The following is a 26224-nucleotide window of genomic DNA, read 5'->3' as shown; positions in this document are numbered from 1 at the left end:
TGTTTTAGAAGTGGCTATTTCTAGCTAAGTTACTTGAGGGTAATTTGTGTAGATTCAGGTACAATATAAATATGTGAAGTCTCCTTCAAGTCAACCTGGAGACTTTATGGACATGCCCATGCAGTCTTCTCAGCAAAGGGGTAGAAATGGTTTGGCATTGGCTTTTTTTTTTCTTTTTTGGAAGGATGTTTACTTCCCTCATAGCACAAGTCCTGGAATTTCCCAGAAGTGCCTCACAGTGGTGGGATTCAAAAATTTTTACTACCGGTTCTGTGGACGTGGCTTGATCGGTGTAGCAGGGAAAGGATACTGTAAAATCTCCATTCCCTCCCCACTCCAGGGGAAGGTTACTGCAAAATCCCCATTTCCTCCCGATCAGCTGGGACTCGGAAGGCAGAGAATAGATGGGGGCGGGGCCAGTGAGAGGTAGTATTTACCGGTTCTCTGAACTAGTCAAAATTTCCACTACCGGTTCTCTAGAACTGGTCAGAACCTCCTGAATACCACTTCTGGTGCCCCACCAAGATTTGATCCTGGACCTAGTAACTAAGTCCAGATAGGTTTAGCTATCTGCTGAAGTACATTGCTATAATCTCTTTGCTTTCTTCTTTTTGATGATAATTGAAAGCTAAGGTCATTGCACATTTTGTTCTGATAAAGAATTTGTTCCCATTGAGAACGTTTGGTAGATTTACTGTTAGACTATCATATAAGTATTTGTTCGATAACACATACAATGTTTCATAAGGGAGAGACGGCTCATTTTGAATACCTGAACTTCCCAATACACTCTTCTTCTGTTACTGGCTTGGATACCTGCATTCGCAAACCACTTGTTGCTACATGTTCGCTGGACAAATCTGTCCGTATCTGGAATTACGAGACAAAGTAAGGAGGCATGATTTCTTGGTTATTGCATGTGTCTTTTGACTAAGTGAGCAATATAACAGAACATATGAAAATTTCATATACTTGCTAGGGTTGGACAGCCATTTTTTTTAGACTACAATAGAATTCTTTATTGGTCAAGTGTGACTGGACACACAAGGAATTTGTCTCCGGTGCATAAGCTCTCAGTGTACAATAAAACAATGAGGTGATAGGTCATAAGTCATAGTCACCATCATTAATCATAAGTTACAAACAATGTGATAAATCATAAGATACCAATAGGAGAAGATAGTAGGAAAGATTAGCAGAAGAGAAAAGAGAAGAGAATAAAGATGAGAAAGATTTGGAATAGTACAGGTATGACCACAATTGAGCCCAAAAGTTATGTTGTCGAGTGAGACATTTGTTAAGTGAGTTTTATGCCCCATTTTATGACCTTTCTTACCACAGTTGTTAAGTGAATCACTGCAGTTGTTAAGTTAGTAACATGGTTGTGAATCTTGCTTCCCCATTGACTTTTTTTTTTAAATTATTATTATTAGATTTATATACCGCCCTACTCCCATAGGACTCAGGGTGGTGAACAGCCAGATAAAACACATAAATTAAAAAATTTAAAAACAATATAAAATCTGATTAAATAATTTGGCCCGTGACAATTTAAACAACCCCAATGTTTTTAAGACAAATTTAAAATTCATCATTGGAATTAAAAAGGAAAAGGAAAAGTTAAAGTTAGGCCAGGCTGGCCTGTTGAAATAGGAAAGTCTTGAGAGCGCGGTAAAAGGTGCGTAGACCCGGGATCCTCCGTATCTCCAAGGGGAGCTCATTCCAGATAGCAGGTGCTCCCACAGAGAAGGCTCTCCCCCTAGGGGCCACCAGTCAACAATGTTTGGCCAACGGCACCCGGAGGAGCCCCTCTCTATGAGAGTGTACTGGCCGGTGGGAGGCTATTGGTGGCAGCAGGCAGTCCCATAAATAACCAAGTCCTAAGCCATGGAGCACTCTAAAGGTGGTAACCAAAACCTTGAAGCGCACCCGGAAGACCACCGGGAGCCAGTGCAGCTCATGCAGGAGAGGTGTTACATGGGAACGCCATGTCGCTCCCATAACCACCCGCGTGGCCGCACTCTGCACCAGTTGGAGCCTCCAGATGCTCCTCAAGGGGAGTCCCATGTAGAGAGCATTAAAGTAGTCCAGGCTTTGCTTGCAAGACTTTGCTTGTAAGAAGGTTGCAAAAGGTGATCACATGCTCTTGAGAAACCGCAACTGTCATGAGTCAGTTGCCAAGCATCAGAATTTTGATCACATGACCATGGGAATGCTTAATGGTCATGTGAAAACGGTCAAAGTCACTTTTTTAGTGCTGTTGTAACTTTGAACAGTCACTAAATGAATTGTTGTAAATCAAGGACTACCTATATAGGCTCTCCTGTTTGAGCAGGGGGTTGGACTAGAAGACCTCCAAGGTCCCTTTCAGCCCTATGATTCTATAGTTCTGAAAACAAATTCCCATTACAATAATGTGGTTGCAGTACAAATGGGTCACTGGCACTATGTTTAATTTTATGATGGTAGCTTAGGAAAGAATTATGTATAATGGTTTTAAATCCGGGCAAAAATCCATGTAGTATTTTGAGCTGTCCAAATTAGAAACAAATACAATTATTTTTTAGATAAATATGGTGAAATGTTCATGTTGTTTCTCATTATGTCAGATAATGCAAATAGAATGTTATAAAATATTCAAAACTATTATGTAAAATATTGGGTTAGCTTGATTCCTAATTTTTTGCTCATGGAAAGAATTTGTTCAAAGAGCTGATCATTCCCACTTAATGTTTTATAATACCTATGTTGTATTGCATATTATTATTAAAATGTTCTTAAGTCTTCTGACACAGTACTAGATAAAGGGATCAGTTAAAATCTCATACCCTAGGTTACACCACACAGGGTGAAAGCATTCCTTGTTTGTACAAAATCATCATCTGACACATATCACTATCCTCTGTTCCTTCTTTATTTTGAATGTTATTCTTCTCTTGGAAGTTAGAGAATGCTAGACTGCTAAAAACTGATTATGTCCAATTCACTATCCCAAAGGTGCTTTTTCGGGAGGCAATTGGACTTTCTTGTTTTTCCTTTGAAGACGTTTTGCTTCTCATCCAAGAAGCTTCTTCAGCTCTGACAGGATAGTAAGGAATTGAAGGATTCCTTGCATTCCTCACTATTCTGTCAGAGTTGAAGAAATTTCTTGGATAAGAAGTGAAACATCTTCAAAGGAAAAACAAGAAAGTCCAGTTGCCTCCTGAAAAAGCACCTTTGGGACAACCATGACCTGGATGACTGAGAATCTCTACAGACGTCCACTTCATTACAAAACGAGCATAAATAAACCTTACGTAACTTTTATAATTATTACAGTCAAAAGGTGCCACATATCTAAATAAGTAGCCTTCTTAAAACCCTTCTCTTACCAAGTAAACTCCTCAAATAAATATGAAATTAAGTATACATCTCCTGCTTTATATTGTAATATATTTTCAGAAGCCATAGCAGAATGGGGGATATAAGGCAACAATGCCTCCTGTAAACCTATCAATGTATAGTAATTTAACAATTAGATGGAATCTGTTAAATTATATCACTTTTGTCAGACATAGTAGTGGCAGTTCTAAATGTGCCAATTTATTAAAATATAAATGTAAAAGCAAATATAAATGGGAAAAAACTGAGCTGGTTTCAGGAATAGAGCTTTAATCATTCTCTAAATAATTGGTTTTCCAACTGCATGAAATCCTCAGATGTACTGAATTCCTTCTTTTATGCTTATATTATTTTTGCTACCTTGTTTACATGTACTGAATTGGATAGTTTAGTCTTTGACCCTGTGGCCCTTCTCTTTGGCTTCCCAGTATTTCATCGTAAAGTATGGCCAAGAATAGCACCAGCTGTAGGGTTTTTTATTAACTGTGTTGTACATTAATTGCCATGGCTGCTCCTGCTACAGCACACTCGACTTATATAAAGAGTACCAAGAAGAGGCATATGCACTTGCTTTTCACCCTGGTGGTCTGTGTGTTTTGGTTGGTTTTGCTGACAAACTTCGACTGATGAATTTACTTATTGATGACATCCGGACTTTTAAGGACTTCACTGTACGAGGATGCCGAGAGGTAATATCTTCTGACAAGACGGAAGGCTTTAGATAACTTTCTTCTATTTGAAAGGCACCCAAAATCCTAGCCAGATCCTTAGTAAGCGAGTAAGCTTTGATTTGATTAGAGTTTGTCATGGTATAGCTAATTAATGATAATGTATATTAAGTAGGGAGGCAAGCCTTGCAGGTGTGGGTAACCCTTCTACTAATTTGAATAGGGTCCTGAACTCAAAAGTTCTGTTTTGAAAGCACTTGTGGTATGCTAAAGTATATTGAATATTTAATGTGCCAAAAGGTTAGTGTCATTTCTTTGACAGGTTTTATAAAACTCTGAATACATTTTTGGATGTTCCTCGACACAATTTAGCTTTTTGGACAAAATTGCTTGTTGGGGGACCCTGAAAGAATAGCTCTATCTGTCAATCAAAGGGGTACAAGATTATTAGATACTGTTTTCTGCATAATTTCCAAATTATGTATATATTACTGATTCTCATATTCTCCTGCTTCTTTCTTCAGTGCACCTTCAGTACAGGTGGTCATCTGTTTGCAGCAGTTAATGGAAATGTGATTCACATTTACTCTACCATAAGTTTTGACAATATCATAAATCTGAAAGGTCACAATGGTAAGGTCAGTGATTAGAGCTATAAGATAGGTAAAATGCAAGTTAATTGCACACACAAAGAGGAAACCTATCTCCAAGTGGGAAGTGAAGAATATGAACTTCCATAAATCCTTTCTCTTTATAATCAGGGAGGAGGGAAAGAGATCTTCCAGTTGATCAATAGCAGTTAATGTATTTTCTTTAAACTATTTGGGCTGGCTCTTTCCACTGGAATGTGTAAGTTTCTTTCCAAGTTCCTCCTGGGCTTGATCCTTCAGTTCCCTTTCTGTTTCAGACAAGAACCCTGTAGAAGGAAGAAAGCACTAATACTGTATAGAGGATAAATTTAGATATGAACATTGTGAAAAACATTATCAAACCAAACCAAATAATATAATTAGAAATGCATGTGTCAAATTAAACATATATCATGTAAATTTCACTGAGAAACAGTACTTTGCCATCATAAATCATAATTTATAGAATAATTGTGAAGCCTAGAGCTCCCTAACTTTGGATTCAGATTACAGCAGAAGTGCCCTATTCAAGGCACAATGTGGCCTTCAAAATTTTTCAGTGTAACCTTTTAGAGCCCTCCAAAATGTGATGGCATATTGTAACGTTCAGTGTGACAAAAGGGGAAACGATAGAATGCATGACTGAAAAGTAATATTAGTTGCTTAATTGTAAATATATTTACATGGAAATCCAATTAATCAAGTTTTGTGTCTGGTTTCCTACAGTGCTTTTTGTAGTGCAGCCCTTGGCTTTTCACATAAAGGCAGACCATCTTTATTCTGGCCTGCTGTGTTCCCATCAGACTTTCTCATAAATAAGCTGTGAGCACATGGGTTAAAAACCCATACTATGATTCCAGCCTAAAAACAGAACGAACAGTGGCATAAATAAATGGGAATAATGTAAAGCAGAAGACTGCTTAAGACTAATTGCCTGAATATTGTGCATTCTCATCCTTTTATCTTGCCCTTTCCTCATGCTGTCTTCAGGTACGATCAGTTGTGTGGAGCATGGATGATTATAAACTGGTATCCTGTGGCACAGATGGAGCAGTATATGAATGGAACCTCCAGAATGGCAAAAGAGAATCAGAGTGCGTACTCAAGTCTTGCAGCTATAGTGGAGTAGCAATATCACCTGATGCAAAAGTCATCTTCGCTGTTGGTTCTGATCATTCTATCAAGGAGATTTGTGATTCTTCGGTGAGCCATTGCATACATACAATACATGCATACCTAGTGGGGAATAGTGAAATTGTATTTCTTGAAGTTAGGGTCATGCTCTGAAATAACCTCGTATACATAATTTTCTGTAGTTGAGATTATCAAGCGGTGCTAGTTTTCATAATTTTCTCTATGGCAATCCAGTTATTAAATCATTTTTTGGTACCTTAGAGTCTTCCTCCTAAAGATCACTGCTGGAGGTAGTGCAGTCTTTTCACACAGATCGGGGTGGGAAGAAAAGCAGGTATGAGGCTTTCACTGTGGTGGATATGGTTGGTATAAAGTGAATCCTGTTCTGAATAAATCTTTACTTTGTGAATTACTATACATAGAAACACCTACAAATTACAATTACCAAAAGTTGTAATGCTTAGAAAAAATGCTATGTATGTTTCAGATACTGAGAGAAGTGCCCTCTTTTGACGTTACCTACACTTGCATTGTGATAGCTCATAATGGGCGGATGGTATTCACTGGAACGTCTGCTGGGACCATCCGGTCCATGAAATACCCATTACCTGTGCACAAGGAATTCAATGAGTATCAAGCTCATGCTGGTCCAGTCACCAAGGTAAAGTCTCTGAATTACCTTGACTGCCTGAGTTTTCCTGGGATTTTTCTCCCCCCCCCCCTTTAAGCAACAGAAGGTAGCTTTCATATGGTGGGGTCTATACTTAAATTTGTTTGCCTTTTAAGGAATTCGAACAGCTTGTTTTGTATTGTGTTTTCTTCTGCATTGGGACTTTTAAAGCAGGTTCAAAAAGTTCTTAAATCTCCTTAGAAAAATCAGAAGAAAATCAGCTGGGATGCTTTAGGGGCTCCAGGAATGGAGCTGAGGTACTACAGCACCTAATAATGCAACTATGCATAATTTAAATTACCAGATAACCTGTAGTCTCTCTCATTCTTATATATATATACATAGTACATCAATGTATCATATCAATAAATTTAATGGCATTACACCACAGATTTCTGTAGTAATGAGGAGGAAAGCGTGCATATGAATCATCAATCTACATTTGGAATTATTACTACTAAGAGCCATGGTGGCACAGTGGTTAGAATGCAGTACTGCAGGCTACTTCTGCTGACTGCCGGATGCCTGCAATTTGGCAGTTCGAATCTCACCAGGCTCAAGGTTGACTCAGCCTTCCATGCTTCCAAGGTTGGTAAAATGAGGACCCAGATTATTGGGAGCAAAAGGCCGACTCTGTAAACTACTTAGAGAGGGCTACAAAGCAGTGATGGATTTCCCCCGGTTCGCACCAGTTCTATAGAACTGGTAGTAAAACCGGCAGGAGGTGCTGCCCACCGACCCCGATGTAATCAAAATGCTTATGCGCATGTGTAGAAGCTTCTGCGCTTGCACAGAAGAGCATGCGTACGAGCAAAGCTCGCGTACACAGGCAGCCCCGCTGCGAACCGGTAGTAAAGGTAAGTAGAACCCACCTCTGCTATAAAACACTATGAAGTGGTATATAAGTCTAAGTGGTATTGCTATTGCTACTCTCCATACTGATCTCATTTATCTGAAGAATGCAAGAAAGAAACTTCAGTATTTTATCAGATTGCCTTAATAGGTTTAAGCATCTGTATGTGCAATATAAATATCATGAACCTGTTTGTCTTATTTGTAAAACTGATGCATTGATTTGATCTGATTTGTATTCCACTTTTCTGCTTAGGTGTTATTGTACCTAATTAAAAAGGCCAGAAGGGGAAAGGGGACGTGTTCAGAAACTGTTCGTGAGAAGTGATAGAGTAGATACTGGATGAGGTGAAACTGGCTAGAGTGAGGAAAAAATCTAATTAATATGAAATGCATTTTAAGAAAGGGAAGAAGTTTGTGCTGTGCATATTGAGCAATGAGAGAAAATGCCAGTGTAATGAATATTGCTTAGATAGTAAAGGAAGAGCCTAAGTGAAGGTTGCTTTTATTTTTAGAAAGTGCAATAAAACTTTGACAAAGAATAGGAAAATGCCAGTTTTATTCTGTGAGAATAAATATCTATCCTATGTTTTATTATCACACTAGTGCCTATGCATTTATACTGCAATTCATGTCCACATTATGCATCTAGACTAACAGTCTTTTTCTTGGGGATTTGGAAATGATAATAGGATTAGAACACTCTGTGTGAATCCAGATGTCAGTGATCACAATGATAACAACATGTTGTTATTTTATTTCTGAGAAAGCCAACATTAAACATGAATAATACAGATTTACTTATTAAGGCCCTATTGAATCTGGTAGAATGTACCTTTTAAACTAGAATGTACACATGTCACCACAGACTTCCAGACTTTTAGCAGCAGTTATTTCTGGTGAATATTGTATATATTTTAAACACAGACCTAGCTGACATTAAGTTGCTTAAGCTTTCTTTACATTCAGAATCTCATTATATAAAAGATGCACAATATTCTAGAAGTGCAAGAAGATAGTCAGTGATGATTCCTGTTTTATGTACTTACTTGCAATGGAAAAGCCATTCAGAGGTAAGAAAAGAAATAAGTAGAAAACCACCCTTCATTATCATTTTTCATAGCAGTCCTTGTGAAATCAACAAGGACATATTTTACTATCACTATTGTCTGCCTTTCCTTTTCATCACTCACTCTTTAATAGTGCTGTCTCACAGTTAAGGAAGCTTCTTCTTTTTTTAACTTCTACAGATATCCATAACATCTGATGATCAGTTTTTGTTAACATCTGCAGAAGATGGATGTATAATTATCTGGAAAGTATATGACAAAGAAGGACGGGGATTGAAAAGGGAGAGAGAGGTACCATATTCTGATGAAGTGTTGATTACTAGAACAGACATGGAAGAGAAGGTCAGTAAAACTGCAAGGTATTGGTTTGAGAATCATTACTATATGTATTTCAAATTGAAAAGTTTAGATCATCATAAGTCTGAGAATCAACAAATGTTAGTCAATAAGCAGCACTCTGAACCATAGCAGAGATATAGCAGAAGTTAAAATGGAGTTTATAGTGTAAGATTTAGCCATTGATGACCTAAAGCTTAACTCCTAAGCCATACTGCTCCATGTTTTTAGGAAATGTTTTAAGTATTGGAGAAAACCCAAGTTTATTTTTGCCTACGTATGTGCAATTGCAAAAAACATGATATCTTGATTCATAGTTTTTCAGGAACCCATAAAACTGTATGTATATATGTAACTAGATAGATCATTAACCTGGAAACATGTATAGCAAATTTCAGTGGGACCTCTAAAGGTTGTATTGTTAATCCATATAGGTATTAACAGCAAGTTGCAATATACCATAGCAATAGGATAGCAATGTGATAATGATGAGCCATCAAGTTGTTATCAACTCTTAATAACCATTTAGATTTTCTTCAGGAAGCTCTGTCCCAAATCTGGTCTATCATATTTACAAACATTACAGCCAATACTACTATAATTGAGTCTATCCACATTGCTACTTGTCATTCTTTTTTTTTTCTCTTTCTTTCCACCTTTCCCAGTATTACAGATTTCTCCAAAAGTTAGTTCTTTGCATGTGCCCACACTAGGATAATCTGAGCTTGATCATCTGTACCTCAAGTGAGAATTCTGGGTTGATTGCTTTGATGATTGACTCCATGGTATTTTCAAGTGTCTTCTCCAACACCGGAGTTCAAAAGTGTGAATCCTGTTTCTAGCCTGCTTTTCAAAGTCTGATTTCCATTGAGTGTTACAGGAAAAATCACTGCCTACATTTTAACCTTTGTTAAACACATCCTGGCACCTGAATGTCTTTTCCAAAGCCTTCATGACTACTGTGCTAGTTTGTGGCATATTTCTGGACTGCTAGTTTTTTTACCATTCAAGATAACAATATACTAGTAAAAGTAAAGGTAAAGGTTTCCCTTGCACATATGTGCTAGTTGTTCCCGACTTTAGGGGGCAGTAATCATCTCCGTTTCAAAGCTGAAGAGCCAGACATCTCCCGTGGTCATGTGGCCAGCATGACTAAATGCCAAAGGCGCACAGAACACTGTTATTTTCCCATCAAAGGTGGTCCCTATTTTTCTACTTGCAGTTTTTACGTGCTTTCGAACTCCTAGGTTGGCACAAGCGACAAGTAACAGTAGGATCACACTATTAATATAGGAAACCAGTTATACTTATGATAGATAACATGCACAATCATTACTTTAATGTCCATGTATAAATTTAAATATTTACACATTGATTTCTTTTACTAACAATTTTACAATTTCTTATCGTGCAGACTCAGGTCATGCTAGAACTAAAAACACGGGTAGAGGAACTAAAGATGGAAAATGAATATCAGCTTCGTCTCAAGGATATGAATTATAATGAAAAAATAAAGGAATTAACTGAGAAATTCATCCAGGAAATGGAATCGTTGAAAACTAAAAACCAGGTGTGGCTCAAATATCAATTGCATATCTCTCTCTGTATTATTGCATTACTCTGTTTCCAATAATGCAGTCAATTAAATAAATTAAAAGTTGTCAATAAATTTCAGATGAAAATGTTATCTATCTATATTTCAGGTTCTGCAAACAGAAAAAGAAAAACAGGAAATACAACACCAGGAGCAGCTATCAGAATTAATAGAGAAACAGTCAAGAGAGGTGCAAGATTTAGGTTAGGAGAATCTGATATAACTGAATGAAAGTTTCAGTCTTTATAACAAAAGATAACAATTTTATGTATAGGTAGCACATGCACATTTTTCGGGTTTAAACTTTATCATGCCAAACAAGTAATTGTAGTTGATTTTAGTTTTCATTTATTTTTATAACTTTCTTGGTTTTCCTGATAGTGAAGGGGATCACTGCTTATGCATAACAAGCTGAGATTTTTCAAGAATATTTTCAAAGCATCTATTCCTGAAAATCACTCATATTTATTTTGTCCTTCTTCCCTGCCCTAATTGTTAAGATTTATGCAGTTTCTGTAATAACCATTTAGCTTGAAGCACCTAAACATTTACCTAAGAATCCTCTAATATATCGCTCTTGTCTTCATTTTCTGCACAAGGAATGGATTAAAAGAGATTTCCGCTTTTATTTATGATTTTATCTTGAAAGAAACAAAAAAACTGAATATGAAAGTTTTATGTAGACATAAAGTTGCCAGAAATAGAGTTCAAATCTAATAGTGATTTAGAAATAGTGCAAAATGTAAGAATATGGACTTTACAAAGACAGGTTCTAAAAGATACGGGATACAGTACTAAAAATGCTCCTTCATTACTAATTTGTAGGCAGGAAAGGGCAGGACATTCTTTACCACTTTATAGTGCTATTTTTAAACCGCATTTTTAAAAATTACTCTGGTGTTTAGAATCTGGCAATAACCAAAAGCTGCTGCTGGAATATGAAAAGTACCAAGAACTGCAAATGAAATCTCAAAGAATGCAGGAAGAGTATGAGAAACAACTTCATGAAATGGAAGAGAACAAAAGCCAAGCACTTGAGGAACTGACAGAATATTATGAGGCAAAGTTGCTTGAAAAAGCAACTTTACTGGAAGAGGTATAACTTTTTTTTTTTTTTTTTGCTTTTTAAAGCAGAATTGAAGCAAGTACAACACAGTTTTCAATGTCCTGTATTCCTAGCTAATCTTGGCACAATTTTGTATGACTTCATTCTTGAATTATTTTGAGAATAAAAGAAAGGCAGTAAGCATACAAGACATAGAAATATTTATAGTCATTACCAAATCACTTCATTATTTTATTTATGTACTATGTACTGTATGCTTTTATTGTCAACTGCATGGTTTTGGTTGATTGAAGTGGTATAAAACTCTTATAAATATATATTTATAACAGTTCTTCCAAATAGATATCCTCCAATTAAGTTCTGATTTATACTGCTTTGCCTTTATAAATATTCCTTTTTTAAAACCAGTGGCTTGTAAGCATTCCAGCTCCTGAGAAGGGATGCTAACCAGCAAATTCCACAACTTAAAATGCTAATTTAAATATTTTCAGTTGTGTTTCCAATCATATATCTAGGAAAAGATGTCTTAACAAGCATTGGCTGAACCACATTAAAAGAGTGTTCAGTTTTAGTCTTACTAAAATTAATACTGAACTGCCACGTCATTCAAGATTTCCATGTCTAATGACTGCCAAGGTTAGTGATAGTAATTGAGCTTTATATCAGAAGGCACTAGCAAATAAGGCCTTCAGTCCCATAACACCATGCTGCTGCTTTGGCATCCCCAGAATACTGTAGCCCACCGGTGTCAAATTTGCAATGTCATGTGATGTATTGTGACGTTTTTCCCCTTCATGGAGCTGGGGTGGGCGTGGCCTGCACGTGATGCATCCAGCCTGTGGGCTGCCAGTTTGACACCCCTGTTGTAGCCTATATTTTTCAGGATTTTGCCTTTTCCAGGCCACTCTTAAGATTTCATTTGTTTCCCCAAGCAGTTTTGCCTAGGTTCTTTCTTCCCGTCACTTACTTTTACTTTTATTCTTTTTATTCGCCTAACAGGCTCAAGATGATTCTAGACAGCAACTTAGGGAATTTGAGGAAACTAAGAAGCAGATTGAAGAAGATGAGGATAGAGAAATTCAGGATATAAAAATTAAATATGAGAGACGGCTTCGAGAAGAAAGGGAATCCAATCTACGATTAAAGGGGGAAACAGGAATCATGAGAAAGAAGGTCTGCCCAGTGTTTTCTGTTTTTTGTGCTTTTTTGAGCATTGTATTTGTGTGTATTTAAAATCAATAGCAAGCACATGGTTTTCTCTGCTAACTTGGCAATCAAGATATTAGTATACCACATGAATAAATTATTTAAGACTAAATAAAAAAACATATTTACAACAACACCATAACTTTTAAGATCCAAGCACCTGTTAAAATATTTATAATAAAAACTTACTGAAAGAAGAATCAGCAAAAATCACAGTAATAGTTATTAGGCTGATTACTACCCATGTCTTACAGAGCCTTGGTGGTGCAGCAGACTAAAGTGCTGTTAAGTAGCACTTAGCTGCCAGCTGCCTGCAATTACTGCGAGTTCAAATCTCACCAGGCTCAAGGTTGACTCAGCCTCCCATCCTTCCGAGGTAGGTAAAATGAGGACCCGGATTGTGGGGGCAATAAGCTGACTTTGTATAAAAAAGAACACCGCTTAGGGGTGTATATACCTAAGCCCTAGGTATATACAAAAGTATGAAGGCTATTGCTTAACACATTATAAGCTGCCCTGAGTCTCCGGAGAAGGGCAGCATATAAATTGAACCAATAAACAAACAAATAAATAAATAAATGTCTTATCTTAAATCTAAATTTTGTAGCTCTCATTCAGCCAGGTTGATGTATTCCCTGAGGAAGTAAAATGAAAAGTAAAATGGGTATTGTTAGTATTTTGATGACATATTACAGATTGCTTTTCTCCCCAAGTCTTCTATTACATATTAGATTTTTACAAACCATTAAGATAAACTGGAATCCTCCTGTTCTCCAGAAGTTAAATCTCTTAGGAGATTGCCATCAGGAAAAATCTACAGCAGAATATAGACCTTTACATTCTATCCATCTCTAGAAAAATATTTACAGATAAATCAATGTATCCCAAACCTTTCCCTGAATTTAAGACTCAAATGGGAATGCCAAGTTAGCATACCACAAAGATCTATTTTAAATCTGGATTTACTATCAGGAGGAAGAACCTGAATTTCTTATTTGTCTTGTTTTTTCTTCATAAGCTTTTCAAAAAATATTACAATTTACATTTTAAAGAAATTATTTCTATAAGATTGTTTAAATTTCAGATCTTTTATGTGGTCACCGAAAGTACGTTCAGAATGTTTTTGCAGACAGTATGATTTTTAGTGCAATAGCTTTCTAAAAGGATATGAAAATGTGCAGTTTGCCATAATTTTAATTGATTGTTGCAAATGATTCTTTTGTTGCTGTTACAATACTGCAGGAAACACTGACTCATTGTTTTCAGCTTGAAAGATAACACATTTTTTCAACAGTTTAATAGTCTCCAAAAAGAGATTGAGGAGCGATGCAGCGATATTGAAGCAATGAAGTTGGAGCAGCAAAAGCTGCAAGGGATTATTAAGGCTTTAGAGAAGGACATTATGGGGCTGAAGAGAGAGATTCAAGAAAGAGATGAGACCATCCAAGATAAAGTAAGTTGACTGGGTAGTTTTATCTGAACTGCTTTCACATCCCAAGATCTTTTTACGATGTTGATCCTCACATAAAATCCTCAGTAGTCCTCATACAGAATTAGTTCTCAAATTGAAGAAAAGTTTTGTTCAGGATCAACTCATCCCATTCTAAGGGGCGTTGCTCTGAGTTCTTTATAGTTTCTCTAATATTCCTGATTTGGTAGCACCTTTCTCCTACAATGTCCTTGTTCAAATCACAATAGATTGCTTTTATCTGATGGAAATCTAAAATGTCCTTACTGCTTCTTAACTACCTTTTTTCCTGCTTTGCCTGATTTAGGAAAAACGAATTTATGATCTAAAAAAGAAAAATCAGGAACTGGAGAAATTCAAATTTGTATTAGATTACAAAATTAAGGAGCTGAAGAAACAAATAGAGCCACGTGAGAATGATATCAAAGCCATGAAGGAACAGATCCAGGAGGTGAGAAATAAACAATGCAACCCACTTGCTGCTCTTTTGGACAAGCATTGCCATGCTTTTTTTGTTTTTACTTTTCCAGGATGGTTCGTTTTTTGTTTTCTCCCATTTCTATCTTTCCATAAAATATGTTATGAAGAAGGAAGGAAAAAGCCAAAAGGAAGATCAAAAGCATCATTTTATTACCTCCAGTACTACTTATTCTTATTGACCCAGAGATTCAATATGTGTAAAAACAAATGGAGAAGAAAATGGCAACCCATTCAATCATTTAATGTAATTTATAAATTGTTTATGGGCTCTGTGTACGTGTGTGTGTATATACGCACATTGTATATTAATATAGATATATGATGCTATTGCTCAATAGCTTTAGATTAATAGTATTAAGAGATCTCTGTCTGAAAGCACTCCATATCAGATATCAGACTTTGTGTAATCTTTTATTGCTTCTCATCTTATCTCTTCAGATGGAGGGAGAGCTGGAACATTTCCATAAACAGAACACACAATTGGAACTTAATATAGCTGAACTGCGCCTAAAGCTGAGAGCTACAGATCGTGAGATGCACAAAGAGATGCAGAAAGTGAGTATATTAAGAGTAAAGAGAGTGTTCATTGAATCACACCAAGGACTGGAAATGATGGAGATTCAAGAATTGCTTCCTGAAAACTACAGTTAGTATGAAATGTTTGCATCTTATTTTCCCAGGAGAGGTAAATCTGAGATATCATCTACATGTGCCTACAGTATTACGGACGTATCACTATTAAATCTTGGCAGTATAAGATTGCAGAATTTCTTACCATTTGGGTGTTTCTTTGTCCTAAATTTATCATTTTCATTAAGTACATTATTTATTTTATTCTATTGTGTGATGAAGCAAAAATGCATTTTAGGTAACAAAATAGCCTTCAGATTTTTTTTTAAGACTGTACAAGTTATCAGTACAGGCCATTATTATTCTTTGTTTGAACACCATACAAAGAGTGAATGAATTTTGAAATTTCCTTCTTTCTTTACTGTTCTGTTATAGTTGCATTTTTTTTCTAATGAGTACGAAGTAATGTTAAATCAATTTTGGTTCCCTAATATGAACAATTGAATAGGTGACTTATATATGTACCTTTGCATGAGGAACAATTATCACAATTTAAAAACAACCAGTTCCCACATTTTCATATTTTGTCCATATTATACTTTTCATAAACATTGTTTGCATATTTATTTATCATTATTAAGCCATCTGGGATGATTTTTTAAATGATGGAAGGTTATTTGAATTGGTCCAAGGATTAATCAATTCAAAGTGATATACTGAAATATTTATTTAGTTATCTACCATGTTCCTTTTGACTGGGTGCCATTTGGTTGATACAAATTTTACAAAAAACATGTATGCCTTTATTTGGGTCACAACAAGGAAATGTATCAAAGGGAGCAGCATTCTGCATATTGCCTTAAATTTTTGGTTTTTGGTTGCAGGAACGAGATATGGAAGCACTTGTCAAGAGATTTAAAACAGATATTCACAACTGTGTAGGCCTCATCCAGGAGCCTAAGAAACTAAAGGAGTCCATTAGAGATATCTATGAGAAGTATGTACAGAAGGCAGATAGGGTGAGTAAGGATGTACATCAATATAAATCTGGTCCAATTTACTCCTCTTAATAAATTAGTATATTTTTAAAATCTGTTTTTTTTAAAAAAAACATGCATACAGACATATTTTTACTGTATTTGGTATTTCCTCCTCAATACACTGACAGAGAAGCTGTATGCAATTTCTCCTGATGTATTAGGTTATTTACATAAATTTTTTGACTGATTTTTTTTAATGCTTGCATCTTTGATATAAATTATTTTATTGTCATATACATTTCCCCAGTGGAAGCCAAAATTGCACTGTGTGCGGAGTCTAGCAGACCTGCTGTTCAGTTATGTACAGCAGATCTCTTTTACATCCCTAATAATTGAAAATCATACCCCGCCCCCCCGCCCACCCCCCATTTGCAGTTAAACACAAACTTGTTTGAGCTCTTGTTTCTTCAGGTGGAAATTGTTGGGGTTGATTCAGACTTGCATCAAGAGTATACACGGCAGCGAGAGCATCTTGAACACAATCTAGCAACACTGAAAAAGAAAGTGGTAAAAGAAAGTGAGATCCATCGTGCAGATTATGTGCGCATTATGCAGGTACGAACTCAGATTTAAAAAGGGGAGTGCAGGTTTTTTTTCAACTGAGGGAAATTTCAATGTGTTCCGTATACAAACTCAAAACAGAGATTAATTATTTCCAAACCCAGAAGATATATTTGAGTCTCATGATGATATCCAAATATATTAATATGAAAAGTAACTGGAAGGGAGGGAGACGAATACATTGAAATTTGGTTGCAGAAAATGATATTTTCGGCAGGCTGGCAGATGTGAAATGGATCTATGCTCCATTGTATATCAAGTTTAAGGCTTGATATTTTGCATATACTTTAGCTATGTTTTTATGGATTAATGTAAGCCACCCTAGAACCATTATATGAGTTAGATGGCCCTATAAGTCCAGTAAGTAAGTAAGCGAAGATCATGTTCACTGTACTAGTTTAAACTGTGTTGTTCTTGAATCTATAGGAAAATGTAAGTCTTATTAAGGAAATCAATGATTTGCGGAGAGAACTGAAGGTCACTCGTATACAAGTCCATGACCTCACGTCAACTCTGAGCCTGCTTAAGAAGCACAAGAAATCGGGAGCACAACCATCAGGTGATTCCTGTTTTTTTAACTATCACTTCCTTCTACTTTTTCACAGCAAGTAATATTCTATCTTTTTTTTGCTGCTTTTCACTAGAGGCTCTGAAGCATGAAATAGGTAATAAGAACCAGTTTGGTATAGTGGTTAAGGTCCTGGTCTAAAAACTTGGAGATTGAGTTCTAGTCCCACCTTAGGCATGAAAGTCAGTTGAGTGACTTTGGGCCACTCTCTTCACTCTAAGCCCACCCCACCCCACCGGGTTGTTGTTGTGGAGAACATCGGAGGAGAAAGATTAGGTATATCTGCTGCAAAATCTGCAATTACTGTAAGTTCGAATCTCACCAGGCTCAAGGTTGACTCAGCCTTCCATCCTTTCAAAGGTAGGTGAAATGAGGAACCAGTTTGTGGGGGCAATAAGCTGACTTTGTATAAATATACAAAAGTATGAAGGCTGTTGCTTAACGCATTGTAAGCCATCCTGAGTCTCCAGAGAAGGGCGGCATATAAATCAATTTTTTTTAAAAAAAATCTACCGTAATCTAATAAAAAAAATGCATCTTTGTCCTGGATAGTTGTTCATTAATGCTATCAACTGGATATTTTTGAATTGCTGAAAGAAAAATTAGTTTCAATCTCTAATGTAAATCTCCTGGCATTATTCTTTGTAACAATTTTATGTAGATAGGACTCAGGTTAAACATATACACATTAATTCATTGATTAAATATATATGAGCATTCTAACCACCAAAAGGAGTGGTTTCAAAGTTGTATGTGGAACCGTCCTGCTTCATCTGGGTATATTGTGGGTAACATGTTTTAAAGAGGAACAGGGCTTTGATTACTAGACCTACCATTTTGAAGCCAGTTTCTATTGCTATGGACTTTCCTGTAGATGGTCTGACTAACAAGCAAGGAGATGGAATAAAGTCTCTGCTTATGAAGTTTAAGCCAACCATTATCATTCAGCCCAACCAAGGTTTGGTCTAAGGTTTAAATAAGGAAAATGCAGCGTATGACTTACCTGGTTTCTTGGAGAAACAAAATGTAAATATGATAAACACAAAATGACTAAGAATCAAAGATTCAACTATTTCCTATTTGTGTATGCCAATATTATTATAATTCAACTCTTTTTGTAAGGATTTTTTTCCCATTAAACCACATATATGAGAGTGAACAAACAGTCATGCCCATTGTTTCAATGGTGGCTGAGCTGCAAAGCCAAGCAATACAAGGCAAAACTCCATTTAGTCATAGGAAGGACAGGCGAAAGAAACAACAGAATTAAAATTACAGTGGGTATATGGTAAAAAGAGAATTGCATCTTCATGGGTGACAGAGGATACTCATCTGTTTCAGTGGCTTTTTAGTTTGTACTATCTAACTTATTGGCCACCAGATGGTGATAATAAGCAATTAATGGAGCCTTTCAACTCAAATAGCTGTAGATTAAAGAAAGCTGTTTCCTTTTTCTTCCAGTATAGAACCTGTCTAGAATCTTAGTACACATTAATGTTTTCCCTGGATCCCCTGAGTTTAATAGCTTGCTAAGAATTTCTCTGTCTCCAGTGGAGGGATGAGAGCTCCTGGACTCTCCATTAAAAGTATTTTTCCTTTTAGCAGATCCCGCTCTTTCAGTTCTCCCATGAAAGTTTGGTTATGCTATTAAATACTTACTGCAGCTTCAAAGGAGGCTCTGACAAGAATCAAGATAAGATGACTCTTAGCAGTACTTCTGAGTCATGTCCATTTATTGAAGGAAGAATTATCTCTTTCTTTTTTTTCCTTGAAATTGGAGTAACAGAAGTTACTAAAAGTTCTCAAATAAAAATAACAGCAACAATAATAACAACTACTACTATTAATAGGAAATTCTACATACCGTAGGTATCTTTTCAAACAGTTTAGGCATGCCTATATTTGGAGTTTTAAAAATCAAGTCATTTTCTCTCTGCACATTGCAATACAATTTCTATGTTGCTTTCATTTATGGAGCTACAGTTTCCAATAGGATAAAAAAGGTTTGTGTATGAATGCCATACCTTAGATACCACTTCAGGGCCGATCTCTCTGTCTTGGCAAGAATCAAACAGTTTACTACATACACTGACTCATGTCTAAGAGAACAGCAACATTATGTTCTATTGGAAAAGACCTTAGGGTTTCAAATGACCTTAGTTACTTTCCTACTCTCACTTTTTTTGTAATTCTCTCATTACTATTTCAAAACAGTCACATGTTTCTCTGACTTCCCAAGTGAAGGAATCCAGTTATTTAAATTATGCCAGTGAATTCCTTCAGGGCCCTCAAAACAGATGCTATGTCAAGTAGTCAGGGCAATGTAGATGAAGGACAAAAGCTACTGCCAGTAGGCTAATTTTGTTATCCTCATATCTCCTTCATTAGTTTTCTCCCCTCAGGATATGTGATATGACATCTTGCATAAATCAAGAAGAGAATGCCCCTTGTGGCAGAAAGTGAGGGCGCTCAACTTCAACCTTTTTGTTATCCAGAGTATCATTTTTACCATGACTACTTAAATTGCATCGTTAAGTAAGATGTGCCCTTGAAAATTGTTTAAACAGTTTGATATTTTTGGTTGAAAAATAATTTCCTTTATAGTTACAACTTCAACAGAAAAGTATCTGAAATTAGCTCTTATCCATGAAGGACAATTTGTCATGTTCTGTAAAAACATGACGTTTAGTAGACTAGACTCTTCTTTCATTTTAAGTTATCCAAAAGGATTTATTAATCATGGGTCACCCAGCAGTCCACAGCTCTAAGGTCTTTCAGCAACTATGCATTTCTAGTGTGTTTAGGCATTATAAAGTAAAGGTAAAGGTTCCCTTCGCACATATGTGCTAGTCGTTCCCAACTCTAGAGAGCAGTGCTCATCTCCATTTCAAAGCCGTGCTCATGTGGCTGGCATGATTAAACACCAAAGGCGCATGGAATGCTGTTACCTTCCCACCAAAGGTGGTCCCAATTTTTCTACTTGCATTTTTTATGTGCTTTCGAACTGCTAGGTTGGCAGAAGCTGGGACAAGTAACAGGAGCTCACCCCGTTACGCGGCACTAGGGATTAGACATCATAATGTGATATCATTTAACATTTTTACTAGTTGGAAGCACTCCCAGAGCCAGTTATGTTGGAACCTTAATGCTATAGAACAGGGGTGTCAAACTATTTCATTGAGGGCCGCATCAGGCTTGTGTCTGACCTTGGGGGCTGGGGTGGGCGTGGCCAGTTTGACGTCACTCATGTTGGGGGCGTCTGTGGTGGCCTAAGCATTCTGTCAGTGAAAATGGGCTCCTGAGCTCTGTTTTCAGGCACGATGGCCTCCTGCTGCCCTCTGCCAGTGAAAACGGAGCTCGAGGAGGCCACACGCAGCCCTCCCGAGCTCTGTTTTCACTGGCAGAGGCACTGCGAGCCGGTCCTTTGCTGTTTCTAGGGCTGGCTCACAGGCCAGACCTAAGCACTCTGTAGGCCAGATCTGGGCCCCGGGCCTTGAGTTTGACATCCCTGCTACAGAATATATAAAGGTATATTTTGGAATGCAACAAGTACAAGTATTCCAGATGCCAAAAATGAAAAATTAGTTAATAACCAATCAATACAATTTATTAGCTAATGTAAGCACACCTTTTCTTGTATCATTTCATATATGGCAGCATCTGTATTTTTCACTATTTTCTCTTGAGTTTCTAAATACTGTTACCACCTTTCTTGACTTCTGACAAAAAAAAAACAAAAAAACAAAACAAAGCAAAGCAGTTGTTTATGACTTTTATTGACTTTTGACTTCTTTTTTCATCTAGGTTCCTCCCCAGATCGGCAGCTAAGTCCAGGCATTCTGCGTTTGAATCTTGAAGAGGAAACTGAGAGAATAATTCAAATGCAGCGACTGGAAATCAAGGGCCTTCGAGAGCAAACACAGGGGCAAGAGAAAGCCCTTGCCCTCCGGCCTTTGTCAAGTGGAAAACTCCCCAGTCTGGAAATGGACAAAACTAGGGACATACAATCACATTGACCTGGCTAGAAAGAACTCCATGCTGCAGCTCTCTGCATTTCTAAACATTACCTAAATGTAGCTCTCTGCACTTGTAATCTTGTCCAAGTGTGATTGGAGGATGGCTTTTTCCTGTTCTTTTTTTTTTTTTTAGCATGTCTAGTTTTTTGTTTGCGACAGAATGCTAAAGAAACAGTAAACAAGCTAGTCTGGATTTGCCTGCCTCCTGTTGGTATGTTTCAAGTCTTAGGACTGGAAAATCAAGTGAGAGCATACACAGAGCTTTAGGAAGGAAATTGGTCACCTGGCTTCAACTTAAAGCAGAATCCATTGGAGATAAAGAAACCTTGTGTGTGGCATTATTGGAAACAGGCTAAGGGATGTAAACTTTCAATGTTACTGTTTGTTATTTGTCCAGAACAATTTTATTTCACTCTCATAGAACTCTTTCCCCTTCCCTCCTTCTTTCTTGCCATTTTTGTTCGCTAACACAGTCCCTATTTTAAGGTTATACTTCCTTTAGCTTCTTCTATGTACGTAATAAATTTCCCATTGACCCAGATACTAAGGAATACTTGAATAATAACATTGATGAGACCACTTTGAATAATAATTAAAGGTTCATGCTATTTCCTTCATCTTCCTGTAAGTGTTAGGTTTTATTGCTTGACTTTCTGTCATAGCTTACATGCTGATTTTTGATTCTGCACATTTGATAAAATGCTTGGAGTATTATGGTCTCTGGATATCAGTGAAATGCTCCCACTGTATAGCCAGTTTGGTTAAGATGCTGGTCTAAAAATTAGAAGACTGAGTTCCAGTCCAGCTAAAGGACTTTATACAGAAAAGTCCTGGTCACAGCTCTTTATAATATCTTACAAATTACATCATTCATATTCAGCATTCTTCTGTACATCTATCATCATTTCCTGCAATGAAAGCGGATATAATTGAAGTCTATATCATTGATAATTACTAGCTAATTATTCTCCTCTGATAGCTTATATTAAAATAGCTTAGTTTTGGCTTCATTAAATTGTGGTGCTGCCCTTAGGTGAGACATTTTCTCGGTACCACATGTCTTTACATGTGCATATACAACTTTTAAAGAGGAAATCTAAGATCCTCTTTAAAAATAGCTAACAAGAACAGCTAACTGTTCCTGATAGAAAAAAAGGGCCAAGCAACTCATGTTGAAGGAGCACTTTGCCGTATAATTGCTCTCTAGCATTAGAGAAAAGACAGTTCTCAAATAAGAAGATATTTATGAACTTGCTGCTTAATTGTAATGTGGACTTCATAAAATTTGTTGCAAAATGTACAATTCTGCTTGGAATTTCAAGGTAGAATAACAAATCTTTGTGCGCAAGGCATGTCAATGTCACAAAAAGATATTTTCTCTACATGAACAGGTGCTAATGTTGTTTTGTATCCATGGTATATGGAACGTAATTCCCATTATTGAGCACACAATGTACAATTCATATTGTCAGTATTGTCCTAGTAACAGTTACATTTTAAACAGGAATCAATGTAAGCTAAATATCAATATATCCTGCTAAAACATATTGTAATTTAAACAAAAACATTCAAGAGAGAGGTAGCTAAAAAAGATTTAAAGCATAATCTTTGTGTTGAAAACAATACCACAAAATTACTGAGGGGGTATGTTATTAATCAACAAGAAAATATGGTGGCCAACTTCAGTATTATTGCCAAGGAAACTTCAGTCCAGGAAGTCACTATTGATTAAATTGGGCTTGGAAACTTCAGTTATAGTATATTCATCAAACTAATAATTAAATCAGCTAGATGAGAGTTAGATTACAGGAGGATTTTAACAAGGTGCCAAAATGTCTGTGCTTGTATCAAAAAACCCTACTGCCATTTGGAGGGAAATATGTTGCTGCAAATCACAAGAAATCAAGATACCGAAACAGAAAACATCCAAGAGTTTGCCATAGTTTACAAATATTATGAAAGAAACTACCGGTAGTGAAATTTCCCCTGATGGTGGGCTTCCAGACAAGTTCAACTTCAGTTTCAACACTTTCCCTGTCACTTGCCTGTGCATCAGAACAGAACAGATCTGAGCATCTGCCAACTTTGTTGAATGCTCTTCAGAAGGCATTTCCCAATTTGTACCTAACCATGGGACAAATTTGCCTGATATGGGGCAACATTTTTTTCTACTATATCCCTATTATATTGCTTTCCTATTGTCCTCGGCCTATATGTGAGGCAAGTGTAAGCTATCTCTACTAAAGTAATAGTTTCCCCTTAAAAGTAATAGCAACCCGCGGTTGTTCCAAAGTGCTTAAAATATAATGTGCTTCACCAACCATTCTGTTGGCAACGGAGTCAGGGAACAATAGGGAGATAGGATCAATTTGGGATTAGTAGTCAGCTCAGGCTGATCTGGGGACATGCCTGTCAGTTACTGGGCCCACTCTAACGCCATCTTCTGGGTTTCCCCACTTCTCCCTATGTCCGTGGAGAACTGGAGATAGCTTTGAGGCCACTGCCATGTTCAGCTTTAAGTTTTGAAAAACAGATCCAAACCCTCCTGCAGAGTGCATGAGTCTAGCTATTTGTCAAAACTCAGCATCTCCAGAAGCCCACTGAACAGATGCAGTAGGCACTTTCCTCCTGTAGCACATATATCCAACCAGGTCAAGCCACTTGTTAGCTTGCCACCAGTCCCAGACCCATCTTCTCATCACTGCCATGATTGGCTGCTGCTGATTGGTGAAAAGTCAGAAGGCAGCAAAGTCATAAATAAGGTTTTACCAATTACTTTGTTTAATCAACCTGCAGGCATGAAATAAGGACACCACTATTTGGCTTCCAGCCAAAACAGGCAAGAAATGCAGAATAGATACCGGCAGTGGGGACAAAAAATATTATGCTGGTATAGCTTTCTGCCAACTGGACAGATAGCATTTTAACAGACCCCCAAATCCAGCCCAATTAGCCAATGTTTCTCCAACAGTCTATAGACTTTCTAATGACCATTGCCTGCTGTTCTAGTCTTTTTAGGGGTCATCAGTGATCTGTTCAATTAATATGTTCACTCCCCAAACAGATTTAATAGTTCCTATTAGGACTCAAGAGCCAATCCTACTCTAAAGAAGTCTGCCAAAAGTTCCCAATTTCTCAACAGAGACAAAAGATGATGCTAATCTGTACTATTTCCTTATTGCCCCTGTGCAGTTCCTTGAAGAAGAAAAAAAGTCAATTAGCTTGCAAGAAGCCATCAATCTCTATCATCCTGTATTGTTTACTTCTACCTGTAATGTACATCCTTCTTTTTTGGCTTCACCAGCCTTATTTCCACTTCCCACGTGTGCACACACCGTCATCAGGCTGGAATGTTTCCAAGGACAACAGGTTGTCTCTCCAACCCCACCCTGCTAGAGAATGTACCTGCCTGGGCAAAGGTCAGTGACTGTTGTAAGCCTATCAGATGAAGCATCTGGTGTTAGACGGAGGAAGGAGGTGGAACTAGCACCTGTTACTTGATAGGCATATGCAGGCAGAGAGTGAAGAAGGCAGGTTTCAATTTTCTCTTTGGACCATACCCTAAAAACTGACCATTAAGCAACCACAATGGAAGAGGAATATGGCACAAGGATCCTAGGAAACCCAAGAACATGGCCCAGGAAAAGATTCTGGCAACAGCATCTTCTGTGATTAATCAGCTGTAGGTGAGTGAAGCCCATCCCAGAAAATATCTGTGCCTCCCTGACATGCTATCCTTTCTCTTTTCAGTCAAGAAACTGCCCTCTGAAAACTTTTCAGACGATTACAGTGTACACTCGGACATATTCTTTCTTCAGCTATATTATACCAACATATAGACAGATTTATTTCCATATGAATTGCCATGTATTTCTGTTTCTCTTTTATTTTCATTTAAATTTCAGGAGTTCACAAAATAGGTGGTGGAATTGGCATACTTTTTAAGTCTTAAAACCATTCTTCCCCTCTAGGTTTCCTTACTTAGTAGCTTCAATCACTAACAGTTGGAAATTGTGAGGAGGACAAGTCTTTTCCCATAAGGGTTAATGCTGAATAGCTAAAGCCAAGCTGGGTGCTAACTTCTCCTAGCTACAGGCACTCCAGCAAAACATAGCAAACATTGTCCCAAGTTAGTGAGCACCATCCATACAGGGCAAATAGTAGGTATATAGTAACTCTTTTTCACTATTTAAATGAAGTGGATGGAGCCGTGGATATGGATTTCATGTCAATATTGTACTCATAATTTAACATCCACGGGGTTCAACTGTTTGTTTTTCAAGAATTCAAGCTTCTATCACACTAGCAGAAAAAGATTTGGGGGTGTTTGGGGGGGGGCGGGAGAGATTTAACTTCTATCTTGATCACCTTCCAGTGATTTAGTACTAGATTTAGTACTTTAGTTTTTCCAATCATGTGGCTTAGCTGGCAATCTGCCTTAAATAGGCCTGATCTCCATATAGTTTTAACAGTGATCTCATGTTCTATGCCGGTTGGAGGGGAGGGTTTGAGCTGATGCTGTCAGGCTGTGTCTGGATCAGAAGCCTCTTCTTTCTGCTCACTGCTTCTGCAAGGGAAACCTCCAGTAGCCTCTGATTAAATTATTAAACAATTGCCTGGGATAAATGAGATCTCTTATTTGAGAAGCGGTGGGGGAGGATTAATTATACTTCTTTCATTCTTATGTGCTGTACTAAATATCCTCTAAAACCATTATCTGCTGTTAGATCCCCATACATAATTATTCTCAAAGCATCCTTCTAATTAAAAAAAAAACAAGCATTAATTGTGGCCTTTGACTACCAGTGGTTTTATAAATGACCACCCCATTGCTTTGACTCCAATGCCCTATGTATTGCCAATATGTGAAGTTACTTTTTCTATCTTATTTAATTCGACAGCTAAGATCTGCTAA

The 26224-nt window shown here is 37.1% G+C and overlaps 1 protein-coding gene across 2 annotated transcripts in view; it reads left to right on the top strand.

Annotated features, from left to right (window-relative positions):
* Positions 1-21309, top strand: part of CFAP57 (cilia and flagella associated protein 57) — a 28134-nt gene extending 6825 nt beyond the window's left edge. Inside the window, exons 6-22 of one of the 2 annotated variants that reach the window (XM_070939638.1) lie at positions 749-888; positions 3905-4070; positions 4574-4687; positions 5669-5881; positions 6300-6473; positions 8585-8746; positions 10155-10310; positions 10444-10537; positions 11240-11430; positions 12400-12573; positions 13901-14059; positions 14382-14525; positions 14993-15109; positions 16009-16143; positions 16576-16719; positions 17152-17284; positions 21098-21309. In XM_070939638.1, coding sequence (XP_070795739.1) covers positions 749-888; positions 3905-4070; positions 4574-4687; positions 5669-5881; positions 6300-6473; positions 8585-8746; positions 10155-10310; positions 10444-10537; positions 11240-11430; positions 12400-12573; positions 13901-14059; positions 14382-14525; positions 14993-15109; positions 16009-16143; positions 16576-16719; positions 17152-17284; positions 21098-21309 — 2628 coding nt within the window. Of the gene's footprint in view, positions 1-748; positions 889-3904; positions 4071-4573; positions 4688-5668; positions 5882-6299; positions 6474-8584; positions 8747-10154; positions 10311-10443; positions 10538-11239; positions 11431-12399; positions 12574-13900; positions 14060-14381; positions 14526-14992; positions 15110-16008; positions 16144-16575; positions 16720-17151; positions 17294-21097 lie in introns of both variants that reach the window. The other variant, XM_070939639.1, reaches the window with a different exon arrangement.
* Positions 21310-26224: the final 4915 nt, after the last annotated feature.

This window comes from Pituophis catenifer, unplaced genomic scaffold, assembly GCF_029215685.1.
Source record: "Pituophis catenifer annectens isolate HBS135680 unplaced genomic scaffold, rPitCat1.0.hap2 SCAF_3, whole genome shotgun sequence".
In the NCBI taxonomy this organism is placed as follows: domain Eukaryota; kingdom Metazoa; phylum Chordata; class Lepidosauria; order Squamata; family Colubridae; genus Pituophis; species Pituophis catenifer.
This window is presented reverse-complemented; position numbering and strand designations above follow the sequence as displayed.